Raw genomic sequence first — 20,278 nt, 5'->3', positions numbered from 1 at the left:
GATACCACGGTTCAATTCCAGCCACTGCAAATGTCAGTATAATGTGGGTCACATGAACTTTTTGGTTTCCCAGGGCATTTGAAATTTATGTTTATGCTATATTGTAATCTTTTAAGTGTTCAATAGCATTATATCTAAGAAAAATATATCTCATTTAAAAACATTTCATCGCTAAAAAATATTAACCATCATCTTAGCCTTCAGCGAGTCGAATTGTTTTTGTAATAATAACATCAAAGATTACTGATTATAGATCACCACAACTGATACAATGGTAATGAGAAAGTTTGAAACATTGTGAGAATTACTAAAATGTGAGAGAGACATGGTGAGCAAATACTGCTGGAGAGTGGCCTGATAGACTTGTTCGACGCAAGGTTGCCATGAACCTTCCGTTTGTAAAAAAAAAACATAGTATCTGCAAAGTTCATAAAGCAGAGCGCAATAAAGTAAGGAATGCTCCACCTGTATTCAAATCATAGAATTTTTACATACACCTTTCCTGGTACAATTTGGCACATGTTCAGAGAAGCACACAAACCCTACATGTGGCCCTTGGGTGAATAATGAAGTATTCACCCACACACCCGTGTGACCACATCAGGCAAACACGTTACCAGAAGCTCCCCTCCTGGTTCTCCTTCCCACTGTGATCCCAGGTGGAACCCCACGTCTGTCTCCACTGTCAAATACAGATCCCATACTTGGTTTATGCATGTGCTGTCATGGATCTTTGGGGGTCTCTCAGTGGGTTATGATGAACCATCCTGCTGTGAACCCCCTTAGACTTGTCTTTTGGGGCATAGAGGTTCCCATTTCTTGAGGATGTGGATGTGGACTTGCTGTGTTATGGGGCTTCTGTGCAATTTTTGTAGATTTTCCTTCATCCGTGTATGATTCTGTTGTTTCATGATTCTTGGTCTTTATGTGCTTTCCTTTTTCTAGATTGTTGGACTTGGTAAGTATTTTGTTCAGGATTTTGTCAAAGGTTTTTATTTTGTTAAATAGCTAAAGGGAAACCAAAGAATCGTTGAAGCAGTAATTAGTAACAATTTATCATGCACACACCAAAAAAACAGTTTGCAAACCAAGAGCGCTCAAACCAAAACTCTGAATGAGACCTGGGTATATATTGTTATAAAGCAGCTTATATTGTGAGAAAACAGAACGTTTATTCTTCACAATGATTGGTTTACAGTATTAAAATTTTAAGTGTTTACTTTGTATCAAGGTTGAGAAGCAGTTTTCTTTATGATTTCCAGAGGTGTAAACAAGAAATGACCCAGGTCAAGTTAGTCTTGCAAAATAAGCTAAATTAGCCGTTGTGTGTATGATTGAGCTGGTTTTGTCTGCTTGGGGAATTTTCAAGGCTGCACTCAGGTTTTTGGTCACTGTCTTGGCTGGCTGAGAGGATCACCAGCCAGGGTCACATTATTCTTTGTCTCTACCGTTGGTATCTCTTTTCTCATTAGTTGAATTGACAGATGGGAGGGCCATGTACTCAGGATATTCATCATTCACGTTGTTATTGCAGATTTCATCCAGTTGTCTCATTCTGATGGCTAGCATTTGGCATGTGAGTGGCTGCTGATAGACATTTAAAACCATTGAGAGTTTAATGTGATAACTATAAAAAGAACAACAGTCAAGATTGAAAAATTTCCCAGAGCCAAAATTTCATCAGTTAAGTAAATCAAATGGGTTATCACCAGATTCAGGTATTAGCTTTCTGACTCAACCTTCAAAAACTTTAAACGTTGTTTATGTAACACATGTAGTGTGTCAGCAACTGCACGTCCTCAGCGTTCCTCAGTAGGAAAGGCACACGGGGGCTTTACTTCAGGAGGCAGTACTGCACACGTGCTTCCACCTAAATCAGTCCTTTATATGATCTGAGCCATCAGGTAATTCAGTGAGAAGCATTTCTGTGGAAACAAAAGAAAGCAATGAGTAATAGTTAAAGCAAATTATAATTTCAGTTTCTGAGTTTGGGGAGCAGCCAGTTGAGACAATTTCTGGGTGTTGGGTTCAAAGCATTGTCAGATGAAGTGAGGACAGGCGTGGCAATCAGATAGGATAGTCCTGGTTCTCAGTGTGAGTCTCTGGTGATCTTTCTGAGTGGCCACATAGCAACAAGCATGAAGACTGTCCTCTCATGAGCTGTTGAAGTTTGTATCAAGTTGTCCAGCTTTTGCTTGCAAGGTTTGGGAAAAGGGCAGCATTCGTTTTGTAGTGAACTCAAAAGATGGAAGAAAATTGGAAGTGTTAGTTTGAAGAGTTCTATCCACATACAGGAAGAAATTAGAAGAATTCAGGATTCAGTCCAGTGTACACTGAGAAAACAAACTTCAAAGACAGTTAATGATGCTAGCATCTAATGTACATCAGTTCAGTTCAGTTCAGTCGCTCAGTCCTGTCCAACTCCTTGTGACCCCATGGACTGCAGCATGCCAGGCCTCCCTGTCCATTACCAACTCCTGGAGTTTACCCAAACTCATGTCCATTGAGTTGGTGATGCCATCCAATCATTTCATCCTCTGTCGTCCCCTTCTCCTGCCCTCAATCTTTCCCAGAATCAGGGTCTTTTCCAATGAGTCAGTTCTTTGCATCAGGTGGCCAAGTTATTGGACTTTCAGCTTCAACATCAGTCCCTCCAATGAATACCCAGGACTGATCTCCTTTAGGATGGACTGGTTGGATCTCCTTGCAGTCCAAGGGACTCTCAAGAGTCTTCTCCAACACCACACTTCAAAAGCATCAATTCTTTGGCGCTCAGCTTTCTTTATAGTCCAACTCTAACATCCATACATGACTACTGGAAAAACCATAGCCTTGACTAGACAGACCTTTGTTGACAAAGTAATGTCTCTGCTTTTAAATATGCTGTCTAAGTTGGTCATAACTTTTCTTCCAAGGGACAAGCGTCTTTTAATTTTATGGCTGCAGTTACCATCTGCATTGATTTTGGAGCCCAAGAAAATAAAGTAAGCCACTGTTTCCACTGTTTCCCCATCTATTTGCCATGAAGTGATGGGACTGGATGCCATGATCTTAGTTTTCTGAATGTTGAGCTTTAAGCCACCTTTTTCACTCCCCTCTTTCTCTTTCATCAAGAGGCTCTTCAGTTCTTCTTCACTTTCTGCCATAAGGGTGGTGTCATCTGCATATCTGAGGTTATTGATATTTCTCCTGGCAATGTTGATTCCAGCTTGTGCTTCTTCCAGCCCAGTGTTTCTCATGATGTACTCTGCCTATAAGTTAAATAAACAGGGTGACAATATACACCCTTGATGTACTCCTTTCCCAATTTGGAACCAGTCTGTTGTTCCATGTCCAGTTCTAATTGTATGCAGTTCTTCCTGACCTGCATACAGATTTCTCAAGAGGCAGGTCAGGTGATCTGGTATTCCCATCTAATGTACATAATGGTGTGTTATTGAAGAATAGTTTTTCTATCCATAGTAACCTCTGTTTCTGTCAAAGATACCCAAGTCCACTTTCAATAAACTTGTCCTGATTATTTATGTAAGTGTAACTGGAATAGTGACTGACCGTGTAAGCTTTTTAAAATCTGTTTTGCTGAAGCTTTTCATGAGGAATCTCAGATTAGACCTTCAGCGTCTCTTTAGGCTAAGAGGCCAAGCCAAGGAATTGTCCGGTTATGGCCTGTTACTGGAACAGATTTGTATTGAACTTTCACAAATATGTATTGTTATGAAAAATTAGAATGTTTAATAGGAGTTTTAGAATCGATCTGGGGGGACCAGATTGGGAGAAAAAGATAACTGTTTACCAAATTGCTGTAAGTTAAAGATAGCTTAAAAGAGAAGAAAAGGGGTTCTTTAAATTTAGAAAATGAAATGATAAAGAATAAGCAATGTTTTAAATTAAGTTATAAAAACTATAATTACCTTAATCAGTTCATTTAGTCTCCAGTGATTAATGCTTGTTGATCTTGATCTTTTGTTATCAGTTTTATGAATTCACCAGTTTTCTGCCAGAGTTCTGGAAATTTTTACCCAATTCAGTGTTTTGATCCTAAACTTATCAGAAACCTTCATTCTAGAGGACTTGTCAGAGCCTTTTCCATGAATCTCTTTGAAGATGAAGCGCTTTTGCAGGAATATTTTTGCAAAAGCCGCAAAGTAAAACAAATAATAACTATTTTTAAATAATAATAACTGTTTGTAAATGACAATAATTGGTATTATGACTGATGACATTATATCAAGGCATACCAGATTTTTGGGAATTTCATGATTTCTGATTGTTGTTTAGTTGCTAAGTCACGTATGACTCTTTTGTGACCCCATAGACCATAGCCTGCCAGGCTCCTCTGTCCATGGGATTTCCCAGCCAAGAATACTGGACTGGGTTGCCTTTTCCTTCTCCAGGGGATTTTCCCAACTCAGGGATCAAACCTGTGTCTCATGCATTGCAGGCGGATTCTTTACTGCTGAGCCACCAAGAAAGCCTGTGTTTTTTTGAATATTTATATTAACAATTTCCATATAAATATTCCCTAAAAAAAAGTTCAGCCTCACTTCTTATTTAACAATATTTCCCATGAAATTTAACACATAATGAAAGTTAGATAGTTGTTAAAAATTTTTTTTCTTTCTTTTAATAGAGAAGACTCAGTTTTCTTAAGTAATCAAAGACCTGATAAAGACAAATCATAGAATTTTAGTTTCCTAGGCATATTAAAGGTAAACAAAAATCTTTCTTATTAAGATCAGACCAACAATCTAAGAAAAATATCCTTTTAACAAAGAAAAACAAATCCTAATTTTGTACCAGTGTGATTTTAATATTAAAATTCTTCCTTTTTAAAAAACTAGCATAAAATCCATTCTAATCTTAGTTGACTTGACTAAACATAAAATTCCTTTCTTAAGATTCCTTTTCTATAAACCTATACCTTTTTACATACTTCAGGTTTTGTCCTTTTTCCTTTTTTATTCTGGAACAATCATTTTACCTTAGAACAAAATTACTTTCTTTTTTCCTTGAATGAAAATGCATATTTATCCCTCATGCCTTCTACTGAAAACGTACATCCGACTTCTCCTATATAGTCCACTTTTTTCATCCGTATTATTTCTTGTAGTTTTGTAAACAAAGGAACAAGCTTAGCTCTTTTGCAAATCAGTTTTGGCAAGGGAACTTGCTATAGGCAGTTTGTATTTTCTTTGAAAAGCCTCTTTTTTAAATGCTGTCGTTTCAACTTTATTAGTTCAAATGTTATTTTCTCAATTTCAAAAACTTACAAAGCTTATCTAGAAAGGATGCAAGGCAGTTGTCACTCTTGAGTGTGTGTGTGTGCGCTCAGTTGCTTAGTTGTGTTCGACTTTTTTTTTTATCCTGGCAGGATAGCCTGCCAGGTCCTCTGTCCATGGGTTTTTCCAGATGAGAATACTGGAGCGGCAACACCATATCCTCCTCCAAGGGATTGTCCTGCCCCTCGGGACAAGCCCATGTCTCTTGCATCTCCTGCATTGGTAGGCAGATTCTTTACCACTTCACCTGGGAAGCCAGTTGTCACTCTTAGAGGATAGCATAATTGCCTGTGAACTACAGCAAATGATTGTGAACTCTTTCTACATAATACAGTTAAAATAAACCATATGCTTTTTGAAAATTACATTATGAGATTCCCTTGTGTCTACGGGTTCATCCTGGCATTGTTTGCTAGAGTGGGAAGGACCAAATAGGCAGGGATGCAGGATCCCCACATAGCTGCTGAAGGGGATTGCTCTCTGAGTTGAGTAGGCAGAATAAAGATTTGAAAGATGGGAGAAAAACTTCTGAACTGGTGGCAGCTTCAACTATAAGCTGTGACTGTCTTTGAAAACTCCACCAGAATTACCAGCCTTGCAAGTAGTTATAAGATTGCTCCCTGGCTGAAATCTGAAAAGACAAGGCAGCAAAGCAGGGGCCTAGGTTGCACCTGGCTTTGAGGAGTTACAACTGTGTTTGCAGAACAGGACGGGTGGTGTGGCTGTGCTGGCCTGTTTGGTGCACAGCCCTTTGTTACTCAATTTGCTGACCTATGAGAATGGTGGTTTTCAAACATGTGGAGTCATTCCTTAGAAGAAATACAGTGTACATTACAGCCTGTATCTTTGCATGTAAAACCATGGAACTAACTGAAAGAAAAGTTTAATAAATGGACATGTGTTTCTTGTTTTCAGTATATGCCATGTATGCATTCTATTTTGTACTTTATAAAACTATTACTTATATATAGACAAATGAATCTATAACAAATCTATCTATAAATTATGGATAAAATTGAAGGTGTACACTATTTCTTTATATAGATATAGATATAGATAATATATATTTTCTTTCTTTTACATGCTTATGATTCTTTTTCTTTAGAACTATAGAAAAGACAGATTGATCTTTGTAATGGAAGCAGATCATTGGTTTCCAGAGGGTGGAGGGAGCATCAGGAGCGTAAGGACACATTAGGAGGATGGTTTGTCCATTGTCCTGAGTATGATGATGCTTTCTCAAGTGTATGCATGTCGTAGAACTTACTAAATTATATACTTCAAGTAATATATCATATGTCAATTATATCTCAATAAAACTTCTTAAAAAAAAACCTAAAAACACAGGTACTTGTATCTTTGCTAGGCCAAAGAAGAATGAAGTCCTTCACCATAAAGAAAAAGGATATTGAAGTGGGGAGAAAACAGGAATAGGTTAAAGGTCAGATGGGTTGGGCTGCACCTCAGTGGGGCTCCACCAGCACTTTTTAAGGTAGGCTTGTCAAACAGCCAGGAAATCCAGGCCCGCTAGGAGGAGAGGCACTGGCACAGGTAGCACATTGTGCCCAGGCCCTTTCAAGTGTTACGTCCCTAATCACAGCGTAGGACACACATCCCAGTCTCTCGGTGCTCTTTGAAATGGATCTGTCCACTTGGGCCTGTCCTAGACCTGCTAAGCCAGAGCCTGCATTTACATAACATCCCAGATGATTCATAGATAAAGTTTGTGAACTGCTAACCCAAAATATCAATACACAATAGTCTTTCTTTTTTAAAATTAATGATAATGTTAATCATAATTCTCCAATAGTCTATGATCAAAGTTTGAGAAATAAGAAGTTGCAGTAAGTCCTCCCACATAGGAGGAAACTCTCTTGTGCTGTGCTGTGCTTAGTTGCTCAGTTGTGTCTAACTCTGTGCAACCCCATGGACTGTAGTCTGCCAGGCTCCTCAATCCACGGGGATTCTCCAGGTAGGAATACTGGAGTGGGTTGTTATGCCCTCCTCTAGGAAATCTTCCCAACCCAGGGATCGAACCCAGGTCTCCCTCATCGCAGGCAGACTCTTACTGTCTGAGCCACCAGGGAAGCCCACCCTGGGTCTTGCAGATGCTCCAAGGCACATGCATAGCTGCCCGCTGGGCCCTGGGGTAAGGGATGGGTAGTGCTTCTGTGCTAAGAGCTGAGAACAGTTACCCTCCAGTCCTTCAGCAGTTGGCAGGCTTCCAGAATAGTCATGTTGGACACATTCTGCCAGTGCAGCTGTCCTCCTGGTGGGAGAGGGACTCCTGTGCTGCCTGCCCTGCCATCTTTCCAGGATCATCTGCAATTGATTTTGATATTGATCTTCTAACTAGACAGTTTGCTAAACTTTAATGAAGTTTTTAATACACTTTGGCTTATATAGCAGTCTTAGGTTTACAGAAAGATTGCATAGAGGGTTCCTGTTTAGCCACTTCCCTCCCACCTTGTTTCCCTGTTATTGATATCCTGCATTAATTTGGTACATCTTTTTTTAATTTACAATTGATGAACCAGTATCGACACATTATTGTCATCCCAAGTCCACAGTTTACATTCAGATTCACTCTTTGCATTAAAAATTTTTTGGTGCTAACATAATGGGTATTGTGATTTTAATTTCAGAATCGAATTGTTCATTGTGGTAGGAAAACAATTATCTATTGTATATTAATCTTGTATCCTGCAACCTTGCTGTAATTATTTAGTAGTTCCAGGAGTTTTTTGGTTGAGTCTTCGGGATTTTCTATGTAAATAATCAGGTAATCTGTGAACAAAGACCGTTTTATTTCTTCATCCCCAATATGTATACCTTTTATTTCCTTTTCTTGTCCTATTGCTTTAGCTAGGACTTCCCATATGAAGTTGAATAGGAGTGCTGAGAGTGGACATTCTTGTTCCTGATTTGGCAGGAAAGCATCTAGTTTCTCACCACTAAATATAATATTAGCTATAGGTTTTTGTGGCTGCCCTTTATCAAGTTGAGGAACTTGAGGAACTTCCTTTCTGTCCCTAGCTTGCTGAAAGTTTTTTTTTTTTCTTATCACGAGTAAGTGTTAGATTTTGGTAAATATTTCTTCTATAGCTGTTTTTTTGGTCATGTGATTTCTCTTCTTTAGCCTATTGATTTGATAGATTGCATTATTAGATTTTTCAGTGTTGAACCAGTTGTTTCATACCTGGGATAAGTCTCACTTGTGATATGTTATTCTTTTCATACATGATTGGATTGGATTTGCTAATATTTTATTGAGGATTTTTTAATGCCTGTGCTACTGAGAGATACTGATCTATAGTTTTCCTTTCTTATAATGTCCTTATCTGTTTTTAGTATGCTGTGCTCATCAAGCGAATAAGGCAGAATTCCCTGTTCTGGTCTTTGGAAGAGATTGTAGAGATGGTATAATTTCTTCCTCAAATATTTGGTAGAATTCACCAGTGAATCCATCTAGACAACTCTTTCTGTTCTGAATAATTGCTTATAGATTCTTTTGGGTTTTCTCTTAGAGAAAGCTTACAAATGACATATTTTTCCTTTCAATCCATAGGCCTGTAGTCTATTTTCTTGTTTCATTGCCCTGGCTGAGACCTTTAGTATTTTGCTTAGCAGAACTGGTAATAGTGGCATCTTTGTTGTATTTCCTGCTTTTGAAGGACAATGCTTCTAATATTTCTCCATTAAGAATGACATTTGGAAGCTTGCATCTGTGTCCAGTAATGAACAGCCTGAAGTTTTTGCTTTACCACATCACTCTTATCTGGCTGATTGAGAAGCTTACACTGAGCTCCCAGAATGAACCAGGGAAAACGTTCCTTCCTCTTTGTATTCCCTAGAAGAGTTTGTGTAAGATTAGAATGATTGCTCTTGGTGATTTAGTAGAATTCACTTATGAAATGTCTAGACCTGGGCGAAGTTTGTTTTTTATGCACATCTTTAGTAGTTGTAGGACTATTCAGGTCCTTTATTCTTGAGGCAGTTTTGACAAGTTAATATTCTGAGTGATTTGTACATTTTGTCTAAGTTTCCAAATGCATGTGTTTTTCTTTTTTTCACTTTTTAATTTCTGCTAAAACTAGAGTCATACCACTCTTTTCATTGCCGCAGTTATTTATTTGTTCCTTCATCCTTTGCACTAGTGTCTCTTGCTGGGGGACACTATTATGACAGACTTGGTCGCCCAAAGCAACACACGTCTATCACCTCGCAGTTTCTGTGGGTGAGGAGTCTAGGCACGGCTGAGCCAGGGCCCCTGCTCCGGATTTCCCTAGGTGGCCGTCGGGATGCTGGCAGTGCGGGGGCCTCACCTGAGCCTCAACTGGGGTCTGCCCCAAATGCGTGTGGTTGTTGGCCTGTTTCCATCCCCTGTGGGTTGTTGGCCGCAGGCCCCATGTCCTTGCTGGCTGCTGGCTGGAGCCACCCTTGAGCTCCTGCCACGTGGGCCTCTGTACAGTGGCTCCATGACAGCCAGCAAGGGTGGGTCCAGTAGCGCCAGGAGTCCATCCGCCAGTCAAGGGGAGCTGGAGGCAGTGGCCGTCAGCTTGCAGGGTCAGCTGGCTACATGCAGGTTATGGGCCACGGCTCAAGGATGACATGGGCTGAGTGCCTGGGGGCAAGTGAGCATTGTGGGGGCTGGGTCATCCTGAGGCTGTATGCATACCTTCACCTCTAGCCTTTTCAGAGAACCCGGTCTTCTTCAGAAGTATCAGTTAGGCCTGTGATGGATCTTCTCTGCCCTCTGAATGTATCATTTTCTCTCTCACTTTATGTTTACTTAGAAAATTTCATTTGTGTGACTTAAACCTATCTATATCACTGACCCTGTTTTTGGTGACACTGATCCCCTTTGTAGCTGCTTCTCTTATGGGCTTGTCCTTGAGGTTTTCTCTCCTTCATTTCCTCCTTTATCTGCCTCTTCACTCTCCTCCTGTGACCTGTGATTACTGTTTCTTCAGCCTTGTATCTCCTCTATGAACCATTTGTCTTTACATATTTTAAGGAAGATCATACTCATACTTATTTTATGTATTTTAAGGGAGATCATGCTCGTATTGGGCACAATAAAGGACAGAAATGGTATGGACCTAACAGAAGCAGAAGATATTAAGAAGAGGTACACAGAAGAACTATATAAAAAGATCTTAATGACCCAGAAAACCACAGTGGTGTGATCACTCAGCTAGAGCCAGACATCTTAGAATGCAAAGTCAAGTGGGCCTTAGGAAGCATCACTATGAACAAAGCTAGTGGAGGTGATGGAATTCCAGCTAAGCTATTTCAGATCTTAAAAGATGATGCTGTGAAAGTGCTGCACTCAGTATGCCAGCAAATTTGAAAAACTGAGCAGTGGACACAGGACTGGAAAAGGTCAGATTTCATTCCAATCTCAAAGAAAGGCAATGCCAAAGAATGCTCAGACTACACAGTTGCACTCAACTCACATGCTAGCAAAGTAATGCTCAAAATTCTCCAAGCCAGGCTTCAATAGTACATGTATCGTGAACTTCCAGATGTTCAAGCTGGATTTAGAAAAGGCAGAGGAACCAGAGATCAAATTGCCAACATTGTTGGATCACTGAAAAAGAAAGAGTTCCAGAAAAACATTTACTTCTGCTTTATTGATTATGCCAAAGCCTTTGACTGTGTGGATCACAACAAACTGTGGAAAATTCTTCAAGAGATGGGAATACCAGACCACCTTATGTGCCTCCTGAGAAATCTGTATGCAGGTCAAGAAGCAACAGTTAGAACCAGACATGGAATAATGGACTGGTTCCAAATTGGGAAGGGAGTACGTCAAGGCTGTATATTGTCAGCTTGCTCATTTAATTTATATGCAGACTATGTCATGTGAAACACTGGGCCCCAAAATCACTGCAGATGGTGACTGCAGCCATGTGATTAAAAGATACTTGCTCCTTGGAAGAAAAGCCATGACCAACCTAGACAGCATATTAAAAAGCAGAGACATTACTTTGCTGACAAATATCCGTCTAGTCAAAGCTATGATTTTTCCAGTAGTCATATATGGATGTGAGAGCTGGACCATAAAGAAAGCTGAGCACCGAAGAATTAATGCTTTTGAACTGTGGTGTTGGAGAAGATTCTTAATAGTCCCTTGGACTGCAAAGAGATCCAACCATTCAATCCTAAAAGAAATCAGTCCTGAATATTCATTGGAAGGAGTGATGCTTAAGCTGAAACTCCAGTACTTTGGCTACTTGATGAGAAGAACTGACTCATTGGAAAAGACCCTGATGCTGGGAAAGATTGAAGGCAGGAGGAGAAGGGGATGACAGAGGATGAGATGGTTGGATGGCATCACCGACTTGATGGACATGAGTTTGAGCAAGCTCCGGGAGCTGGTGATGGACAGCAGCCTGGTGTGCTGCAGTCCATGGGGTCGCAAAGAGTCGACACGACTGAGCGATGAACTGACTGACTGATGTTCTTTCTTCTGAGGCGGTAGAGTGCGGGGTGAGGGCAGCTGGTGCACTGCTGCTTTGCTGGAATGGACACCGCAATGTCCCACTGTGTTGCAGGGAGACCCTTGAGCAGGGCTTGCAGTTCTGTCGGCAGAAGCAGAGGCCTGATGGCTCCTGGGAAGGGTGAGTGCTGCCTGTGGGTGCAGATGCCAGGGGCAGGGGTGGGAGGGGGGCACTGTGCTGCCCAGAAGTCTATGGACATGCACCTGGGCCTTCCCCCACAGTCACTGCTCAGCGTTTTGCTGGGCAGTGAAGCCAAGGGCGTTGGAAGGACTTGGTAGCCTGATGGCTCCTCACCCACTTCCTCTGGGCTTGGATCCGGCTTGTGGAGCCGTCCGTGGAGGCCAGGTTGGGCGGGTCTGTCTCCGTGTTGAAGGCTTATGGATGTTTTCCTTGGAAACAGATGCAGCCCCTCCCTGCACACCAGAGGGTGCTGAGGGTGTGCCTGCAGCCTGTTGTCTGGCGCCCTGCTGAGAACTCAGGGATCGGGCTGTTCCCCCTTGTCTTCCTCCAGCTCCTGGGGTGTGTGCTTCACGTACGGTGCCTGGTTTGGGCTGGAAGCCTTCGCCTGCATGGGGCACACCTACCATAATGGGTGAGTGCAGGCATTTGCCCTGTGGTTGGAGGGGGTCTTCTCAGCATAATACTCTGCTGGAGGGTTTCTCCCTCTGATGTTTGACTTTGGGGTTGTTTTTACATGCTTTTAAACACTGAGAGAAGATCAGTTTTCCAGAAAAATGTATGAGGTGCTGTGCCTCACTGCTCTGCAGAGCCTCCTTGCTCATGTGGGGCAGGAAGCTTTCGGCCCTCTGCCCTCCCCCAGCTCACCTGCCCCACCCAAGTCCTACACCTGGGCTGGAGCAGGAGCAGCCACAGGCCAGGAGGCTGGCCAGGCTGGGTTGTGTCATGTGCGGGAGCCCATCTGCAGTTGTCTGGTCATCTCCCCAATCCTGTGATGCTGGTACCTCTCTCCCTTTCACCTCCCCTCTGGCACGCTGAGTGCAGGGGGCCCACACCCCCATCTCCGTTACCCAAGGAAGCCCGGCCAGGGTGAGGAGGGGCAGGGATCCTGTCCAGAGTGATGGCCCTGCATCTTCTGTCTCTGCAGGGTTGCCTGTGCAGAGATCTCCCGGGCCTGTGACTTCCTGCTGTCCCGACAGATGGCAGACGGAGGCTGGGGGGAGGACTTCGAGTCCTGCAAGCAGCGTCGCTATGTGCAGAGTGCCCAGTCCCAGATCCACAACACGTGCTGGGCCCTGATGGGGCTGATGGCTGTCAGGTGGGGGCTTGAGGCCTGTCCCAGAGCCACAGGGTAGGGCGGGGGAAGGACAGTGAGCCAGCAGCCAGGGTGGGCACGGCAGCGGAAGGAGGGGGAGACCTATGGGCCACCTTCATAGGTGACAGGTTCACAGGGCCAGGTGGTGGGTCCTGCAAAAGGCCTCTGAACAAGGTCAGCCAAGGCACAGGCTGTCAGGGCATGACTGTGTGGCAGCACCTGCAGCAGCTCTGTGTCACAAACATATTCAGGCATGCAAACATGACACGCACACACAGAGTCATGCACACAGACGTGTACGTGGTGCCCCAGTCTGTGCCCCCTGTTGGATTTGGGGCCATTGGGAAACCTCCCTAAACCCCTCAGAGGAAGGCCAAGGATGTGGACAGGGGCAGACAGGTTGCACCCTGACCTGAGCCATCACGTCTCGTGGTGCCTCATCCAGCAGCGAGCAAGGTTAGGCCCCTGAGGACCGCTGGCCACGTGGACGGGAGAGCACTGCTCATGGCAGGGACAGCTCTCTTGGCCACAGGTGGGCTGTCCTCCTGCCCCTTTGTTTCCATCCCAGTGGCATTCCCGCTCCTCAGGATGTCTGGAGGACTGACTGTTCCCAGCAGGCCTGGAGGTTCAGGGTGTCCATCATCAGGCAGCGTTTCTCATCCTTGTCCGTGCTTGGCTGCGTGAGCCTGAGGACCCAGCTAGAGGGGGTCTCATGCAGGGGGGCGGCGGGAGTGTTCAGTGCCCCTCTCCCCCAGGCACCCTGACGTGGCGGCCCTGGAGAGAGGAGTCAGCTACCTGCTTGAAAAGCAGCTGCCCAATGGGGACTGGCCCCAGGTACGTGTGGCTCCCCCCACAACAGGGCCCCATGCCCATCATGGCCTGTGGGCGGGGTTTCACCTGGGGGGTTTGGGCGTCACAAACATCACCAGGGTTGGAAGCAGGTCTGTGATGGTGGCAGGTCCTGATGGCCGGGGCTGGTGCACACGAAGCACTGGCTGGTGGCAGGGCTGGTGGCCTCTCACTGAAAAGGAAGGGTGGGAGGTCATGGGGTCATGCGATCAGGGGAGGGTGACGCGCCTGCAAGGGGCTGGTGGCCCAGGCTGAGGGTTGCTGCAGGGCCTGGGGTCCTAGAGGTAGGGGGTGGTAAGCCCGCCTGCTGAGGTCAGGGTCTGGTTCAGGGACCTGTCCTCCACCTAGTGGAGCCGCTGTGTTAACCCCTGTCCTTTCAGGAGAACATCAGTGGGGTCTTCAACAAGTCCTGTGCCATCAGCTACACTAGCTACAGAAACGTCTTCCCCATCTGGACCCTCGGGCGCTTCTCCCGTCTGCACCCCGAGAGCGCCCTCACTGGCCACCCTTGAGAGCCCGCCTGTGGGTGCCTGGGTGGGTAGTGGGGTGCTGGTCTCGCGAGTTCCAGGGGAGGTTGGGGCGGGGCGGGGCGGGGCCTGCTGTGGAGGTGAGGCCTTCAGACTTGATTTCCAGCTGGTGGAGCAATTTCTGGCTAGAGGAGCACTGGTGAGGGCAGCCACCGGATGAACCTTGATGCTGATGAACCTTGATGCTGGATACAGCGCATTGCGTTCGTGGAACCGCCTGGAGCGGTACCTGGCCTAGCTGTGGGTAGGGCTGGGAGCTTTCCTGACCAATTGCTGAGTTCGGGAGACCAGCGGCTATGCCTTGTACACATCCTGCTGCGCGCTGATGAGAGCCGGCTCGCGCTGCCTCTCTCTGGCTGAGGGACGTGCTAGTCTCATCACCCTCGCAGGAGAGGCTGGGCCTTGCTGTTCACCGAGGCCGGTTGGGCTCTCTGGGATTGGGGACCAGAATCGGTGAGTGTCCGGGGCTGCTCAGAGGAGAGCCAGATGCTGTACGCTGGCCCCGCCCCAGGTCGAGGTTCAGCCAGCTTGTGGGGCGCCAGCATGGCTACCTCGAGATTAGAGTTGTCTCCTAATGAGAAGAGCAGGAACCTGAGCTAACTCAGGGTGAGGGGTCGTGAGTGGCCCCACATGGGGACGACCCTCATGCCCCCTCCAGGGTGCTGCCTCTCAGTTCTCCTCTGGCTTCTAAATGCCTCTGGTCTGGCGTGCGTGGACTTTGGGCTCAGGTTGGAAAGTCTGAGTCCTGGAATTGCTTCTGACCTCCGAGGATGGGCAGCTCACCTGCGCAGGGTCCCTAGGAGTGTGGCTGTGAAGGCACAGAGCTTTGATGAGGGCCAGAACCAGGCCTGGCGTCACCCCTGGGCCCCACCTGCTTCTCGCCCACCCCAGGGCTGGAGCGACCCATAGAGGTGCCACCTCCCCTTCTGATGGCAGCCCCAGCCACGCTCCCCCAGCCAAGTGCTCTCCCTCAGACAGCCAGAGACACCTGGAAGCCTCCCTGCTCCCACCATTCCTGCTGGGAACCCTGAAGGTCTCTCAGAGGCTTGCACCCTGTGGCCTTGCTCCCTCCGGTCCTGGGACCCCCAGTGCTGTCCCTGACGTCTGTCTGGGGCTCACCTGCGAGGAGCCGTTTCCTGAGCTGCCCCATTACCCCTCCCCCCAACTACCCCAGGTGGTGGTCCTCCTGCTTCAAGCCTTGCAGGGCCTGGGCACAGGTAGGCAGGCAGATCCTGCTGCTCTGCCAACCGCCCCGCTGGCACCTAGTGGTGTTTAGCTGTGCTGGTTGAATGTCAGCACCCTCTGCAGGCACTTTTAAAGGAGTGTTTATGTTGCTGAAGGTGTGTGCTGGACCCTTTGGGATCTGTCCACTCTGCTCTTGTTCCAGCAGCAGACGGTGGTTTACCAGTTTGCGCTGGCAGTGGACACTTCCAGGCGTGACTGGGTCACTGGACAAAACACTAAGCTTCCTGAAAAGAACTCCACCTTTATACTGAAACAATGGAAGCCACCTATCTCACCAGTTACCTTAGTACCCAGATCCAGCCCCTGGGCAGAGGCACGTAGTGCCCTTGTCTTGTCCTGGGAGCAGTCATGGACTTGGGTCCTTCATGCCCCATGGTGGACACTGGAGCACCACCCCTCAGCCTCAGGGAGAGAGGAACTGCACAAGAGAAGCAGGAGGCACTCTAGTTATCTGAGGGAGAAATACTTGCCTCAGGCTGATTAAAAATCAAGTTCTGTATCCTGGGTGAAGGATGAATGGGTCTTGATTCACACTGCTTTTCTTTTGGTTATCAGGAGCAAAATCTGAATGTTCACCAGGACATAAACCAGATCTGACCCTTTGAGGGATTCTCTAACCAAAAGTGCTTAACGCATAATAAAAATGTACCTCCAAGAAAGTACTTTCCTTACTGAGCATAACCAGTGTTGATACCTAGATCTGAATTTTTTTCCGGTAATAAAAATGTCTAAAAACTGATGCCATCAACTGTGGCTTCCTCATTCTCTCAGCTCTCAGCAACTAATTACAGGTTAATTGGCTGGCTTGATTTAGTTTCATCTCTCCATCTGCAGTAAAAAGTTTTATTTATGACTCCCGTTGTTTAAAAAAAAAAAGGGTTAGAAGCATAAGACAAGGGGACATGAAGGCCAGAAAGTCAAAGGGGACTGGGAGGGACGTTGCTTGACTTGCTTGGTCTTGTCAGCCTCCAAGCTCCTGGCTAGGCTTTCTCTCTGCTTGTCAGGAGGGGGCATCTGAGTTCTTCTCTTCTCCATAAGGCATCTGGGTTGCAGCAGGATCACAGGAACTGCCCTTGGAAGTGTCCACGTTGGAAGCTAGAGATGCAGCCCTGGAGAGCTCAGGAAACTTCCTAGGTGCCCTGGGGCAGCCAGTCTTGACATTGGTTGCGTTTTTCACTTGGAAAAATGCACCTCAAGGTTGCGTTTTTCACTTGGAATTTCTGCTGCTGTTCTACAGACCCTCCTTTCTCACTCAAGGTTAGGGTGATACTGGTAACTTCAGACTTACTTGTCTTTAGTGAAAATGATTCACCCATTAGTTTCTATGAGCCTATTATTGGTACATGACTTCCAGGCTTCCTCATGGGAAAGTACCACTCGGGGGCTGATTGAGACCCACATTGCCATCATTGCAGAGCAGCTCCTTTGGTGGCTTCAGGCAGACTCGGGTGCCTGCCCCACAGCCAGGATATTCATGGGTGCAGGACAGAGTGAGCCTTCAACCCCGTGTTCCCTGACACCCCCCATTTCTCAGGAAGATGGAGGAGCAGGACCTGCCCTTGGGTCTTCCAGGAGTAGACAGGCACTGAATCGCCCTGAAGGTGGCCAGAAGACATAAAAAATGAGTGGAGCTTCAGTGGCCTATAGGATAATAGTGAGTGGTCCACCCTGTGTAATCTGAGTCCTAGGAAATGGGGAGGAAGGGCAGGAGGCAGGCAGCAAAATATTTAAGTAACTGTGGCTGACATTTTCCCAAATATGATACGTATAAGCTCACATTCATGAAGCTTAACCCACATGTAGCAGGATAATCACAGACCAGAAAGCCCAAGCAAAACCCACTTCAAGGCTCATGATAATTGATGACAAAAACTAAGGATGAATACAGCTTAAAAGCAAGCAAAACAGGCAAGTTAGGCTTCCCTCGTATCTCAGTGGTAAAGAATCCACCTGCCAATGCAGGAGACACAGGTTTGATCCCTGATATAGGAAGATCCCACATGTCACAGAGCAACTAAGCCCATGCACCACAACTATTGATCCTGTGCTCTAGAGCCCGGTTGATCCTGTGCTCTAGGGCCCGGAAGCTGCAACTGCTGAAGCCCATACTGTAGAGCCTGCAAGTCACACCCACCAAGCCCACATGCCCTAGAGCCCATGCTCCACAGTAAGAGAGGCCACTGCAATGAGACACTCGTGCACCGCTGCAGCTAGAGCTAGCCCTGGCTCACCACAACTAGAGAAAAGCCCGAAAAGCAACAAAGACCCAGCAGGGCCAAAAAATAAACGAGGCATTTTATGTATCAACAAAGACAAGAATGAGAAATGACTTATCAGAAGGAGAGCACAGTGAAATGACTTCTTCAAAATGTCAAAAGGAAAAAAAAAAAAAAAAAAAACACCTTAAGTTCTATATTCAAAGAAAATAGAAATGAAAGCAGAGTAGAACCTTGTCCTGATGAACCAGCGCTGAAGGAATTGTCCAGCAGCCTTGCCTTTGAGAAGCATTCGGTTGTTTGGTGCAGGAAAGAGAGGCTGGATGGAAACTGATCTCCAGAGAGTGAAAAGCACCAGGTGGTGTGTGCTAAGGATAGAAGACCTCCCTGCTTTGTCTAAAAGATTTTTTCTTTAAAATTAACTTTTAAAATAAAAAACAATAATGGTGTTTCTGACATAAGGAGAAGTAAAACACATGGCAACAATAACAGGATGTTAAAGGTGGAGGGAGGTTCCCATCTGTATATGAAGTGGTTTATTGCTTAAAGGTAGACCGATGAGCAAAAGAAACCTGCTGTCAACCCTATAATAAGCCACTAAAAAAGAAACGTACAGCTAGTCAACTAAGACAGTAGGTAAAACAGCTCAAAAGGGGATGAGAAGAAGAAAAATAACAGATGGGACAAATAGAAAACAAGATAATAGATTTAAACCCAGCTCTTACGCACTGAACTGTGGCCCTCTCTGTTCATATGATAGGCTTCTCAGGTAGCGCTAGTGGTAAAGAATCTGCCTCCCAACGCAGAAGATACAAGACTCCGGTTTGATCCCTGGGTCGGGAGCATCCCCTGGAGTAGAAAATGGTACACCCCTCCAGTATCCTTGCCTGTAAGATTCCATGGGCACAGGAGTCTTGTGGGTTGCAGTCCATGGGATTGCAGGAGTCGACACGACTAAGAGACTGGGCACAGTAGCATTCATATGATGCTGCACCCGGAGGTGGGGCCTTTAGGAAGATAAGGTTAAATATGGTTGTAAGGGTGAGTCCCTGATTCAGAAGGACTGGTATCCTTGAGAGAGAGACACCAAGAGCACACACTGAGGAAAGACCGCATGAGGACCCAGGTGGGTAGTTGTCTGCATGCAACTGCCGTAGGAGTGTCCAGCCCTGCTAATACCCTGTCTTGGACCTCTAGCTTCCAGAACCCTGATAAAATTAATTTCTGTTGTTTAAGTCACCCATACTGTGGTGTTTTGTTATGGCAGCCCCAAAACACTAGTAAGACATATACCACCAATTCAAATAATTGTACTAACTGTAAAGGGCTAAGCATTCTGGGTAAAAGGCAGAGATTGTCATGCTGGATGAAAAGCATGACACAGCTATGCTGTCCATTAGAAATTTCTATTTTATTTTATTTTTTTGTAAAATTTATGTATTTGGTTTCATCGGGTCTTAGTTGTGGCATGCGGGATCTTTGTTGCTGCTGGCAGGCTCAATAGTTGCAGCCGTGGGCTCTCCAGTTTGTAGTGTGTGGGCTTAGTTGCTCTGTGGCATGTGAGATCTAAGTTCCCTAACCGGGATTGACCCATGGCCACTGCATTGCAAGGTGGATTCTTAACCACTGAACCATCAGGGAAGTCTCCATAAGAGATTTTTAGTATAAAGATACAGGATAAAGGTGAAAGTTTAGAAAAAATGTGTAATGAAAATACAAATAAGAAAAAGTGCTATATTAGTATCAGTAGATTTCAGGAAAAGGATTAGTATCAGAAATAGAGACATTTACAAATGATAAAAATGTCAATTCAACAAGAAGGCTTAGCAATCTTACAGGCACCTAATAATAGAGCTTCAAAGTATATGAATGGAGAAGGCAATGGCACCCCACTCCAGTACTCTTGCCTGGAAAATCCCATGGATGGAGGGGCCTGGTGGGCTGCAGTCCATGGGGTCGCTGAGGGTCAGACACGACTGAGCGACTTCACTTTCACTTTTCACTTTCATTGGAGATGGAAATGGCAACCCACTCCAGTGTCCTTGCCTGGAGAATCCCAGGGATGGGGGAGCCTGCTGGGCTGCCGTCTATGGGGTCGCACAGAGTCGGACACAACTGAAGCGACTTAGCAGCAAAGTACATGAAGCAAAAGCCGGTGAGACAATAGAAACAATTAGACAAATACACGATAAAAGTGGGAGATTGCAGTACTTGTCTCAGCAACTGTAGACGAAACCTCCAACCAGCTTGAGTAACTGCATTTGTATAACATAGCATTCTTTCCGATGCTTATTCACTAAGGTAGGCCATGTGCTGGGTCAGGAGATAAGTGTCAAGAAATTCAAAAGGATTGAAACTGCACAGAGTGTACTGTGACTGCTGT

The 20,278-nt window shown here is 45.5% G+C and overlaps 1 protein-coding gene and 1 long non-coding RNA gene across 5 annotated transcripts in view; one reads left to right on the top strand and one right to left on the bottom strand.

The window, feature by feature from the left end:
• LSS (lanosterol synthase) overlaps nt 1-16,418 on the top strand; it is a 30,446-nt gene extending 14,028 nt beyond the window's left edge. Inside the window, exons 18-22 of one of the 4 annotated variants that reach the window (XM_024992155.2) lie at nt 11,840-11,905; nt 12,297-12,377; nt 12,891-13,061; nt 13,814-13,892; nt 14,288-16,418. In XM_024992155.2, coding sequence (XP_024847923.1) covers nt 11,840-11,905; nt 12,297-12,377; nt 12,891-13,061; nt 13,814-13,892; nt 14,288-14,419 — 529 coding nt within the window. In that variant the 3' untranslated portion in view covers nt 14,420-16,418. 4 annotated transcript variants of the gene reach the window in all.
• LOC132346253 (uncharacterized) lies at nt 1,461-14,074 on the bottom strand. Its single transcript, XR_009496020.1, has 2 exons — nt 13,956-14,074; nt 1,461-1,925 (listed from the first exon to the last, which is right to left on the bottom strand). It is a non-coding gene; the product is annotated as an uncharacterized lncRNA (long non-coding RNA).
• Nucleotides 16,419-20,278: the final 3,860 nt, after the last annotated feature.

Source organism: Bos taurus, chromosome 1 (assembly GCF_002263795.3).
Source record: "Bos taurus isolate L1 Dominette 01449 registration number 42190680 breed Hereford chromosome 1, ARS-UCD2.0, whole genome shotgun sequence".
In the NCBI taxonomy this organism is placed as follows: Eukaryota; Metazoa; Chordata; class Mammalia; order Artiodactyla; family Bovidae; genus Bos; species Bos taurus.
The sequence above is the reverse complement of the archived record's forward strand: the minus strand, read 5'-3'. Positions and strand labels throughout refer to the sequence as shown.